We start from the raw sequence: 13,681 nt of genomic DNA, 5'->3' as shown, positions 1-13,681 counted from the left end.
TTAGCTATTTTGTGTTAAGATACTGGTTTTTCTCTAGAAGGGAGGTTGAGGGCTACTAAAATGAAGCTCATAATTTCAACTTTTGATCAAAGTTTCCTTGGTGCCTGGCACTTAACACTGTATTAATGCCAGGAAATAAATTTTATCTACTTCATCTTTAAGCAAGTTCTTATTCCCTTCTAATGAAGTTGTTGTGCTCAGTCATGCAGTCATGTCCAACTCTGCAACCCCATGGACCATAGCACTCAGGCTCCTATGTCCAGAGAATTTTCCAGGCAAGAATACTGGAGTGGGTTGCCATTTCCTCCTCCAGGGGATCTTCCTGACCCAGGGATTGAACCGGAGTCTCCTGAGTCTCTTGCATTGGCAGGCGGGTTCTTTACCGCTAGCACCACCAGGGAAGAGTCACTTCTAATTTAGATTTTTAGGAAACGTTGCAGTGGGTGGTGGGGATATATTCTTTGAGACCAGTTGTCATCTCGGCCAGGCTTTTAAGCTTCCTGGTTACTTGTCATTCAGCAGCTCTACAGGAAAGTGTCTATAAGTTATAAATCAGTGTGTTAATAATTTTTATTTCTTCTCTTTTAAACAAATTGGATTTTATAAAAACAACAACAAGAATTGTGTTTCCTGTTTAGTACAGGTGTCTCTTCAGCCAAAAATCATTATAATGGTTACTGGATATTTGTTTTGTATTTAGTAATCTTCTAAAGTGATTTCATCAGGTATTTCTTAAGAAAACCTTACGTGATTGGTGAAAATCATAATTTCATAGATGGAAAAACTGGGAGGTAGAAAACCTGTGAATCTGCTTTCCAGTTAGAATATTCAGCCTTGTTTTCTTGGTCTGTTTTGTAGGGGTTTTTTGAGGGGGGAAGGGTGGTTCTCCTTTTGTAAAAAATATCCCTGCCTTCCTGTTTTAGAGAGTGACTTATATTTTGCAATAACTGATGTTTTTCTCCTGCAGAGATATTCCAATGCCGTTAGTCAGCTCAGGAGTGGAGCACGGAAACTTGAGAGAGCTGGCATTTGCAAGAATGAAAGACCTTGGAATACAGGTAAGAGCCTGACCGTAACTGCAGAGATCAAAGTACTCTCAGACATGCGATCACCTGATAAACTTACAGGTTGGGTCAAAGAGCTTTCATGCATTGAAGCCCCTCTTTCTGTACAGCATGCTGAAGCTGAAGTAGTGGTTCCACCATCTGCATCCCTCCCTGCAGCCCTCTGCTTTCTCCTAAAAGAGTATGGGTTTGTCAATTTAATGGTTGTTTTCTCTTGCCTACTGAAATTGTCAACTATGTGTTCAGCTCCTTTTTTAGAAAACCTCTTTTCTTTTGAAATACTGGGTGTTTGATTCTTGACCAGTGGTTATAGATAAATACAACCTTTGAAGAAACAAAGATGACATGCTGAAATAATTACCGATGTTATTGTCCAGATACACCATTCTCCCTTGCCCCACCTTGCCCCTGTGTCTTTTCGTTTGCTTTTTTATTTCAGAAATATTTACTAAGCACCTCCTTTCTGCTTTCCCTGGAAATACAAAGAGCCCAGGAATCTGCAGATGATTTTGAAATCGCGATATGGTTTAAAACTCAGTGCCCTAGGAGCTATTTCTCAGAGCTGCTAAGAGGAAAGGCCAGGGGGTGCCTAGGCCTGAGCCTGCATCCTGGCCTCTGCTTTGAGCTTCTGATTCACTTGGTCTGGTACGGAGCTGAGGGAGGTTCTCACACGCAGTGCAGACATGGACCACTCTTTGAAAGGCACTGTTTTAAGGACTACGTATCGTGTTTGTGGACATACCTGAAACATTTTGTTCTCTTAGTTGATTTGTTATGAAGAAGTTTTTCTTTTCTTTTTTTCAGAAAACGGTCTAGAGTTGTGAACATTATTGGCTTATTCTACCAAAATAATAATAATTTAAGTTCTAGAAAAACAGCAACTTTATGTACAGTAATTGTTACATAGTTGCTCCGTCCAGAGAAGGCAATGGCACCCCACTCCAGTACTCTTGCCTGGAAAATCCCATGGACGGAGGAGCCTGGTAGGCTGCAGTCCATGGGGTCGCTAAGAGTCAGACATGACTGAGCGACTTCACTTTCACTTTTCACTTTCATGCATTGGAGAAAGAAATGGAAACCCACTCCAGTGTTCTTGCCTGGAGAATCCCAGGGATGGGGGAGCCTGGTGGGCTGCCGTCTATGGGGTCGCACAGAGTCGGACACGACTGAAGCGACTTAGCAGCAGCAGCAGTCGCTCAGTCATGTCCAACTCTTTGTGACCCCATGGACCATAGCCAACCAGGTTCCTCTGTCCATGGGATTTCCCAGGCAAGAATACTGGAGTGGGTTGCCATTTCCTTCTCCAGGGGATCTTCCTGACCCAGGGATTGAACCCAAGTCTCCTTCATTGGCAGGCAGTTTCTTTACCACTGAACCACCAAGGAAGCCCCATGTACAGTAATGAATAGCCCCAGCAAGTATGTGACTGCTCTGCTCTCTGGTCCCCAACTGTCCCAGTTCCTCAGCTCCTCCTTCTCCTCCTGGCCTGGTTAGCCTGATAACCTCATTATCCAGCCATCATCTTTAACCCTGTACCCCTCTTAAACCTTGGTAGGCTCTCATAAAGTAATCTAGGATTGAGTCTCAAGACTGGAATTCAGTCGTAGCCAAAAGTTATCTAGCTTACCTAGGCAGTGCCTTTACTAGAAAATAAGGACACACCAATCTCTCTCGTAAAAACCATTCCCCACCCCTCCAAGAAAGGGCAAAAGCAGGCAAGGGTTCTTTAGGAGCATGTGATATGGGTTCCCAGGGCATGGAAATAGCTTAGTTTTTCTAGAACTGAATAATGAGCGCTTATTTTTCTCGTGAAATTCTCTCCATATATACACCAAATACACTTAGTAGTATGGCTGCAAGACATCATCAGCTTTCCTAGGGTGATCTTTTCTCACCGATGGAAAGCGTTAGAATCTTGGAAATAAGTTCCATAGTTTGTTCTAGGGAACTATCTGTCCTATTATCATAGGACAGATAATAGTCACTGTGAGGATTTTGTAATTATAAGTGTCAGGCTTCACAGCCTGCACTCTGGGTCGTGGAGTAGAAGCGAGAGTTACATCATGTGGCTAGGCCGTGCATACGTCCACAGGCAACTCTGTGCTTCCTGGGACATTCAGAGAGCCAGTCTGCCACCATGACACCATGATTCAGACCGTATAATAATAAAAGCTCTTTCCTCCCTCCCAGCCTTTATTCCACAGAGCCCTTCTCTGCAGAAGATAGCAGTCTTAGTTGCCCTCTTTCTGACATTTCTAAAATTTGATACAAACATGGTGATGCTAAAAACATTGAGGGCTATAAAATGGGGAAGGTTTTGGAACATTAGGAATTCAGTTGTTACTCTTCTGTAGATAGAGTTTGGGATTGCACTTTCAGATACAGTTATATCCTCTGGGTAAAAACTATGCTCAAATTTTTAGGAGGTATGTTCTTTACTTTCAATATTATGTATCTATCTCCTTTGGATTCTAAATGCCTTTTAAAAAACAATATGCTGTTAACTTCATATATTTCCATTTTGTTTTTCCCTATCTTCAGATTTATTAAAAATGACTTCATTTTTAAATTCAGTTTTTTTATCTCAATGTAAATTATGTTCAAATGTAATTTTGAGCCCAGAATTTGGTGGAGAAGTTTCAGTAAAAATTGTATTAGTGACCAGTTTTATATTTGCCTCCCCTTCCCTCTTTCTTTTCTTTCTCTTTATTTTTTCCCCATTCCTGTGCGCCTCCTTCCTCCCCTTTCTTCATTTCTTTTGCTTTGTTTTTTTCACAGTGTCGTGATGTGAGAACCAGAGAGGTGGGAATCCAAGAAATTCATCACAAAGTCCGGCCATACCAGGCTAGTGTCTTCATTTTATAGAGAGATTACGTCCTGCTCGTTACTCTTTGTCAAGCCTGGGCCTGTACCTGCTTTTGTATCGTGCTGTGTCTAGTTGCTCTGTTGTGCCCAACTCTTTGCGACCTCATGGACTGTAGCCCGCCAGGCTCCTCTGTCCATGGGGATTCTCCAGCAAGAATACTGGAGTGGGTTGCCATGCCCTCCTCCAGGGGCTCTTCCTAACCCAAGGATCAACCCCAGGTCTCCCGCATTGCAGACAGATTCTTTACTGTCTGAGCCACCAGGGAAGCCCAAGAAAACTGGAGTGGGTTGCCTATCCCTTCTCCAGGAGAACTTCCCGACCCAGGAATCTATTTGGGGTCTCCTGCATTGCAGGCAGATTGTTTACCAGCTGAGCTACCAAGGAAGCCCTATAGTTAGAACCAAAACCAAACTCTCAAAGTTAATAAAGAAACTAAGAGCAAAGAGTCACTGAGAATCAGGTCAAGCCAGAAAAGCCAGATATGAAGATCACTCAACACTAGAAGGGCAGGTTAGGAAGATGAGGTTGGAACTTCATTATGGATCAGTACTATGCAGCAGAACTTTCTGCACTGCTGGAAGTGTCCTGTCATCTGTGCCACCTAATACGGAGTCAGCTACCAGTCACATGTGACAGTTCAGCACTTGAAAGGTGGCTAGTGCAAGAAGAACTTACTTTTTAATTTTATTTAATGTCACAGTGCCAAAGAATTCAAATATAAATAGCCAAATGTGACTAGTGGCTACCTTCGGGTAAAGCTGAGTGTCACATGCTTGTCTCTGTGTTCAGTTATTGCCCGCTGGTGGTAATCAGGTGAAGAGATCACCCTCATCAACAGGGTTTCTATAAAACATATTTTTAATGAATTAACTTCTCTCCTGTAATGTCATCGTGTTAGCTATTTGCCAGATTTTTCTGTGGGGGTTCTCTTTCCTGTGGGAGCCTGTTTGAGAAAGGCTAGAAGAGATGAGATCTGCAGCTGATATTTGTCTTCTCAAAATGAATTGATGGTTTTCACATCTTGGACCTTTTAAAGAAAAAGTAGACCCTGGCACAGTTACTTCTGCCAAATTCTGGTGCAGTCCAGTTACGCAGCAAACAAGAAGCTGAGGAGGCATGTCAGTGTCAATCTGATTGTTCACCCCACTGTGGGTCCTGTCTGCCCATTTTTGGAGTGCATCTGAGTGTGACTGTGCCCACATACGTAGCTTTCTCTGCCTGTCAATTGCTTAATATTTGTGCAGAGTACAAGGGCCACTTGAGCAGGATGCAAAAGTCAAAACACCATCTAGAGTGCTAACACAAAAGCTTCCCCTAAAACCCCTCTCTGATGCTGTATTTTCTTTAACCTGTTAATCTCACAATTAGGCATACTGTTGGGTTGGCCAAGAAGTTTTTTGGGTTTCTCCGTAACATCTTATGAAAAAAACCCAAATGTACTTTTCGGTCAACCCAATATTTTAAAGGTCCTGTGGGATACTTTTTCTTAAAATCCCATCAAGGAATGAAACCAACACATTTTTCCCCAAAAAAGCAGGTTTTAGTGGAAGAGGTGAGGACTAAAAACCATTGAGCACCTGACTGTTCTGGGGCCCCAGGGGTGCTCCCAAGAACTACATACATGACATAACGTATAATTTTACCTTAGAGACTTTTCATAGTGGCTGAGAGATTTAAATCCATGGAAGTATTAACTGAGCCAAAAACTGTAAGAATCTTAAGGTTAATGAGGTTCATATATTTATAAAATGGTAAAACAGTTTTCTTCTTACATCATCTATAGACAAGGCACAAATTCTCATTTATAGTCAGTGCTATTGAGAGGAGAGAAATAAAAAGAAACGTAATTTGTGGTTATTTATTCTCTATCCGTAATTATAGATATTAGTTTAAATGTATATAATTATAGAAATGTACTTTGTTCTCTAATTCTTTTATAAAAAAAAGTTTTGTGTGGCTTTTTATTAAAACAGGTTGAATTGGTGAGAAGAGATTATGTTGCAAATGGAGGCTGGGAAACCTTCTTATCGTATGAAGACCCAGATCAGGACATCTTGATTGGCCTCCTGAGATTACGGAAGTGTTCAGAGGAAACATTCCGTTTCGAATTGGTTGGGGGTGTGTCCATAGTCCGAGAGCTGCACGTGTACGGAAGTGTGGTTCCCGTAAGCAGTCGGGATCCCACTAAATTTCAGCATCAGGTATCCTGGACTGCATTTCTGTTTGACTATGGTTAAGAAGTTGCTCAAAGGAGGAAAAGAGAAAAGGGATTGCAGGGGGGAGAGGGAGGGCAGAGAAGAAAAGGAAGAGGAAAGGAGAAAGGAAAGCATAGAAATAGAGGAACCAACATTACTGTTGTTCAGAGAGGTTTTCTCTTTAAATTGTAGCCCTTTGGGCATGAGGGAGGGGGAGGGAGAGACGAATTGAGAGTCAATCAAGTGGAATATAATAATAGACTGAACCATAGGAAATTGCTATTTTTGAAAGTCAGAAATGATCTAATACCAGCAATTTTGTGTGATTCAACTATTTTGGAATCGAAGGAAGATGATAATGTGAAAGAAAGCACTTATGAAATTTTAAAGCACTTTGTCAATGCAAGCTAAAAGATAGTGGCACACTATTCTACTCCCCCAAACAACCTAAATAAATAACCACTTTTTTTCACTTTCAGGAGAGCAAGTTAAAACTGCTAATGGTGGACCTAGCATTAAACCCCCAATCTATTGATGATTTAAGAATATTGCCTGGTTTCCAAAAGCCTTTTAGAAACTGAAAGGGTGACTAATAATACAAGATTAGATGCTCCAGACTTTCATCACCTGGAGATTGCCTAGAACTTGTTTAAAAAGCGACAGAAATTGACAGGCAATTCCTCCCTTGCTGTGACTAGATTACATCATCCGCAAAATACCTTGGGATGGCTTTTGTTGCAGTTATTCCTAGTCTGCCACTGAGTACTTTTGGTATAATTGAATCATTTCTTTCCTTATGCCTATAAATGGGTTTTTGTCACTTTTAAAGAGTTTAGCAGCTACTAAATATCAGCCTTCTTGTTTTATGGACCCCTCTTAATGACTTCTCTCCTTCACAGTTCCCTAACCCCCTTTATTGCTTCTTTGTAGGGCTTTGGCATGCTGCTGATGGAGGAAGCAGAACGAATAGCCAGAGAAGAACATGGATCTGGGAAAATAGCTGTTATATCAGGTAACTGGGGGTAGGCATAGGGGGAGGGCAAAATCCATGATTCGTTCACATTGTTTACTTGGTACCACAATTAAAAGTATCTCAGGCTGTTGAAGGAAGGGGGCCCCCTTCCAGGGCCCAAGAGTGGGCTTTTGTTTAACACTTGGAAATGAATTGAGACATGTGCTGACAAAGCAAGAGACTTCACTGAGAACGGGCGCCCGGGTGGAGAGCAGAAGGGTAAGGAGCCCAGGAGGACTGCTCTGCCACGTGGCTCAGTCTCGGCTTTTATAGTGATGGGATTGGTTTCCAGGTTGCCTCTGGCCCGTCGTTCTGACTCAGGGTTCTTCCTCGTGGTGCGTGCATCGCTCAGCGTAGATGGATTCCAGCGAGAAGGATTCTGGGAGTTTGGTAGGACATATGAACTGGCGTCTCCACTCTCCTTTTGACCTTTCCCAAGTTCTTCCAGTTCATGGTAGTTTGTTATCTCTGTGTTCCTTATCAGGATCTCCTATTTAAGAGAACTCATGCAAGTGGTTACTATTCAGGCCTGGCCAGGGTGGGTGGTTTTAGTCAGTGGTTCCCCTAACAAGGCCTCTCTTGCCTCTGTTTATGATTATTATATTCAGAATTGGGCAGAGCCAAATAGGGAAAGACTGGTGGTGCTCTGGCACAAAGAAAATTCCTGTAAGCAGTCTGGCAGAATAGAGCTTGCAGACACTCTTTGGTGGCAAGATGAGTAATCTGTACCCTGTCTTCCTCATGGTCTCTCTTATCTCCTCATGCTCCCTATCTTCATGGTACCCTCCTGTACCCTATCTCCTCATGGTCTCTTGTGCTTCGTTGCCCAGTTACTCTGTCTGGGAAAATGAAATTAGATGAATGAATCTAAGAAAATCATAAGTTAATGTGGTAATTGTGAGTATTGTTCAGAAAATTAAAATAGAACGTCGTTGCTAGTACAAGATGTTTCTAGACAGAGTTCCTTACTCCTTAAAAATTGTTTTCAATGACTTTGTTCCTGGGGAACAGATTTCTTCCCTTTTTTGGAAGCGTTCCCTTAGCCTCACCTAGGACATCAGGTGATTGGGGGAAGTGGGCGTGAAAAGATAAGTCTGGTGTAAGTGGAATAAAAAATAACATGACTACACCCATTCACTTGTACTCTTCAGTGTCATACCCTTACAAAATTTGCTCTTCTCAATAAGCAGCTAACATGGTGAAAGCCCTGATCAAGATTCAGGTTACTTTTCCCTCCAGCATTATTAAATGAAACTTAAAAAAAAAAAAATCAGTCGTTACCAATCAATAAATCAATACCTTTGCCCAGATTTTAATGATTACAGTTATGAAAATGTAATGACCCAGGCTCACTTAATCGATTATTTAATCTGGCTGTGGTTTTTGGCATTTTCCAGACAGATTAATAAAGCATTTTTTAACACTGCTAGCTCTCTATATTTTTCTATGTTATCTTGAATATTTTTTATTGAAGTATAGGTGATTTACAATGTTGCGCTAATTTCTGCTGTATAGCAAAATGACTCCGTTATATACATACATAATTCTTTTTTATATTCTTTTCCATTATGGTTTATCCCAGGTTATTGAATATAGTTCCCTGTGCTATGCAGTAGGACCTTCCTAAATGTAACAGTTTACATCTACCAGCCCCACACTCCCAATCCATCCTCTACCTCCCGCCTTGGCAACCACAAGTCTGTTCTTTGTGTTTTTTCTGTTACCTTAAACCCTGTAAAGAGGTGGGAATTCAATGAAGCTCACCTGTTTGGTTGCCAGTATTTGTAATTAAAAAAGGTTTACTTCTCAATTTTTCAGCTTGTGGTTGACAAGAAGTCAACCTTCCCCAGTACCAGGAAAGGGCCAGACTGACTCAGAGCTCATTGTACGTGTGCATCTGTGAATCACCTGAAATTTCAGCTGGCCTCTTTTGCCAGCGAACTGTCAGTGTTTTCAGTAGTACCGTGCTTTCCAAGCCTTAATGGGTTTGTGAATCATCTGGAGATCTTGTTGAAGTGCAGATTCTGACTCGTTGGGTCTGGGTTGGAGCCTGAAGGCCTAGGTGTCTAACTGGCTCCTGGTAGGACCATTCTGATTGTCTTCAGATCACACTTTGAGTAGCGAGGTTTTAGTATTCTCTTCCAAATGTAGTATTCTGTTTCAGATCACTAAGGTAAAGGTATTCTGTGTGACCCTGGCAGTGCCTGCATTCCCTAAGTCTGATGTGCAGCTGTGTGATTTTCTGGTATCGTGGGAACCTGATGAATTTTAAAACTGAAGGGCATCTGTATTCTGTCACTTCTCTGCTTTAGTTAATTTGCCTTCATGCTGTCTCTCTCTTTTTTGAAATGTTATATGCAGAGAGGAGCGTCTGATTTGCCCAGGGACACATTCAGTTACCTGTAAGAACCTCGGTTTCTATTTTTTGAACAGTGTCTTACTAAGTGGAAATCAGCATCTGTGCTCTTTCTAGGTTATTATTCTAATCTAAATAATAGCTCAATTTCAGATCATCTGCTTGTTGAACTTTTAAAATAGCAAGAAGAGACTTGCTAAAAATAACAGGGAAGAACCTTTCTCATTATTAGCTGTCACAGGTGGACTACTGGATTTCTGTACAGGGGTTTCTCATGGCCAGCAGGTTTTTACAGGAGCAGCCCTGGAAATGCGCTTTTGGTACTCAGGTGAGTCCTGTGGGAGGAAGTGGTACTTCCTGTCTCTGATCTATGAGCCCTCACCAGTGCCCTGTACTGAAGAATCCATCTAGGGCCTTGACTTTCTGTTTGACCCAAGATCTGATCCCCCTTCAGATGAAAACACTAAGAACATTTACTCTGTGTGTGATGCATTGTATTTCTCTAATTTAGTAACATGTTAGTGTTCTATTTGAGTTCCTGAATTAGACACCTGAGGTGTCCATTATTCAGAACTTCAAGGAGGGCAGATTTAAAGTGTTCTTGTTGGTTTTTAATCATAATGTGTTTCTTGGTTGGTTGTTTTCCTTCCCTTATTTGTTCAGTTGACTTTGGTCTTCCTGATTTAAGTACAATGCTGTGTGTGTCTGTGTTTTAATTAGTTTTTTGTAAAGAGTCAGTTATTCTCCGTAAGTGATCCTTAGAATGAAAATCTTATAGTGCTGGTGCTTCGGTGCTGCATTTCTTCACAGTACTTCATTAGACGTGATGTGTAAGAAGAGACGCTTGGGCCGGGGCGTTGATTCTGTTCCTGCACTGATGGCAGCTCTCCTTGTGATCATCTTGAATAATGTTGCTCCAATCTCCATGGACCTTTATTTCTTTACTAAAAATAAGTGTGTTGGGTTATCATTTGCCATTCTAACAGTCTAGAAATCTGCCCCTTAAATAGCTTCATCTCTTTTAGTTCTCAACAAGATCAATTGTGTTTTTACTGATTTCATATTAAGTAGATTCTTTTATGAAACCATACCAGGAGACCCTTTAATTTCATGAGTAATTAGTCTCCTTCAGTTTGGGTGTTTGATGATAGAAATGATGATAAAGTTTCCCGTAGGTCGCTAATCCTGTCTATGAAAGGAAGTGGATGCCTGTCCACTTTAGTCCCATCTGGCGATACTCTGTGATCCGTGTCCTACCTGGCTTGTTTGTTTTTCTTTTCCTGACCTTGCCCTTGATTTGTAAATCTATCCTTCTGGTCTGTAGGCTTTTGTGTAACTCATACACAGTGCTAGCCTAGATATTCTGTCCTGGCATAACTAGTCGCTTGAAGAAGGGAGAGACGGATCACTTATCATTCTGGTTACACTGACTGTGAGAGGCATGCATTTATGTAGAATTCTTTTAATTAAATTCTGATTCATTATGATTTCCCTTTATCTTGCCAGCAGATTGTTTCTGTTACTTGGATTTATAGTCTTCTGCCTCTGGACAATATGACTAACTACACAGTAGATCTGATTTGAATGACTAGTCAGAAAGATTCCATATATGCTGTTTTTCCATATTAAAACACAAATTGTTTTTTATTTGTTGTCTCAATATATTTTGTTTATAAAAGGTCCGTGTTGTGTATTTTGCAGCTGATTTATAAAAGATTAACTTGATAGCTACATGAGAAAATTGAAAACCCGTTTATCAACATCAAATGAAACACTGTCTCAGAGTGTCTTTTTTTTTTTTTTTTTTAATATTTATTTGGCTGTGCTGAGTCTTAGTTGCGGCACATGGGATCTTTGATCTTCCTTGTGGCATGTGGGATCTTTTTTTTTTTTTCCCTAAGTTGGGGTATGTAGCTCTGGAATGTGGGATCTAGCTCCCTGACCAGGTATCAAATGTGGGCCCCCAACATTGGTAATGTGGAGTTTTAGCCCCTGGACCACCAGGGAAGTCCATCAGAGTCACTTTTAAGTTTATTTATTCTGCCTAAGTATATAAAATTGTCTTGGTAAACTGTGTGTTTTCAAATTAACCATCAACTCTGAATGTTAAATTAAAGCAATAATGAATTTCTTAACACCAGAATTGCTGCATTTCTGGAGTGTCTCCTGTGTGCAGGGGCCTAGGGCTGAGAGGGCAGATAGAAGAAGGAGGAGATGATGCCCTGCCTTTGAGGGATGTTCACGTGGACCAGAGCAGCTCACTCAGTCTTCACCCTGCAGCTTGTCCGTAACTGCAGAGGAAGACAGGTTTTTCCCTACTTAGACTATTTCTTAACTCAGGATTAGCTGCTTCAGCATGAGAAAATAATCTCTTTCTACATATAAAAATGGGTAAATCACTAGTATGAGAACAATCAGCTTATGAAATAATATGCAGGCAGGAAATAATAGTTAATTGCTGCTAAATACCCAAGCAATTAATTAGTCCCTATTAAGTTCAAGTGCTATAGTATCTTTCATCAACTTCCTCATATTGCTTCTATCAACATTCATTTGTTTAAGATGAACAAATCGTATTTACTTAAAAGCCATGATGTTTATCTACTTGGATGATCAGTTTCTCTCCTTTAAAAATGTTACAATGAAGCAGTTTTTTTCTCTTCCCTCTCTTATAGTGTCAAGTGCAGAGATTTATACTGTAGAACCTAACCATAACATTTGAAATGCCATCACTAATAATCACCATGGAAACTGGAGATCTCTGATGTCACACTGCCCGTACCATTTTTGAAAGGGCAAATATAACTGTCAGTAGCCACTATTTAAAAAGCCACTTAATACCGCCAACAAAATGACCTTTTTTCCTTTAGGCAGTTTTGGCTAGGTTTCAGATCCAATCGTGTTCCTGTTTCATTTTGCCAGGCTAATTGCTATGCATCAAGACGGACGGCTATTCCCCAAGCTCCCCCCACTACCTTCGTCACAAGCAGTATCCTATTTGTGTTCTTTCAAGTAGAAAATTAACATGGCCATTGGCCAAGAATTGCACCAGGCTGACGGATCAAACGATGATGAGAAATGAGGAAAATATCAGATTGTTTGATGACAGAAATCACTGAAGTCAGAGATCAATAGCGATTTTGTTTCAGCCTATTAAAAAGGCAAAGAAGAGGGCAGGGGAAGCGAGTTTAAATATAGGATGAGCAAACTGAGTTTCCGTGGGGATATGATTATTCTAGATCATGGAGCTCAGAGTCACATGACTCTAAAGGCATGTCTACAATCCCAACTAGTGAAAAACATCATTGTGCCTGAGACTTAAAGCGTCTGATATGGCTTTCTGGAACTGAAATGAATGGTCTTGTGCCCCAGAAACACTGATTAACAAGATAATATTTGGGCAAAAAGTAACAATTATTTTGTTTCATTGGCCAGTGTTCCAGGCTGCACATATCTCCCTCAGTTGGAAGTAATGGTAGTTTTGTGCTTTGCATTATCATCTAGCTGAAAAAAAGGGCACATTTGTAACTAGATCTGTCTGGTAATGGACTCATAATCTACTAAAATGCCTGGAAAAGCTTTTCCTCACCTTGGCTTACCTATTTGCTAATGGACACAGGAAGCTTGCCAAAGGCAAACCAGTATGGGCCATGTGTGTTAATACAGGACTTCTCAGGAAGGAAGGGAAAAGACTGCTTCATCTTTTCTAACTTCATAATAATTTATCCCTTTACATTTTTTCATAAATCATTCCCTGTAAGTTGCTCAGTCGTGTCCAACTTTTTGCAACCCTGTGGACTTTAGGCCACCAGGCTTCTCTGCCCATGGAATTCTCCAGGCAAGAATACTGAAGTGGGATAGCCATTTCCTTCTCCAAGGGATCTTTCCAACCCAGGGATCAAACCAGGTCTTTTGCATTGCAGGCAGATTCTTTATCATCTGAGCCACCAGGGAAGTCCAAATTATTTCCTAATACTCCCTTAATGAAATGCAAACCATTCAGTTCAGTTCAGTCATTCAGTCATGTCCAACTCTTTGCGACCCCATGAATCACAGCACACCAGTCCTCCCTGTCTATCACCAACTCCCAGAGTTCACTCAAACTCATGTCCATCGAGTCGGTGATACCATCCAGCCATCTCATCCTCTGTCGTCCCCTTCTCCTCTTGCCCCCAATCCCTCCCAGCA

The 13,681-nt window shown here is 41.1% G+C and overlaps 1 protein-coding gene across 1 annotated transcript in view; it reads left to right on the top strand.

Moving 5' to 3' along the window:
- The window catches only part of ELP3 (elongator acetyltransferase complex subunit 3), a 120,485-nt gene that overhangs the window by 74,856 nt on the left and 31,948 nt on the right, over positions 1-13,681 (top strand). The window contains exons 11-14 of the mRNA XM_010840293.1: positions 968-1,058; positions 3,843-3,908; positions 5,904-6,131; positions 7,056-7,137. Coding sequence (XP_010838595.1) covers positions 968-1,058; positions 3,843-3,908; positions 5,904-6,131; positions 7,056-7,137 — 467 coding nt within the window. The remainder of the gene's footprint in view (positions 1-967; positions 1,059-3,842; positions 3,909-5,903; positions 6,132-7,055; positions 7,138-13,681) is intronic.

The sequence above is a fragment of the Bison bison genome, unplaced genomic scaffold (assembly GCF_000754665.1).
Source record: "Bison bison bison isolate TAMUID 2011002044 unplaced genomic scaffold, Bison_UMD1.0 scf7180017864143, whole genome shotgun sequence".
NCBI classification, from domain to species: domain Eukaryota; kingdom Metazoa; phylum Chordata; class Mammalia; order Artiodactyla; family Bovidae; genus Bison; species Bison bison.
This window is presented reverse-complemented; position numbering and strand designations above follow the sequence as displayed.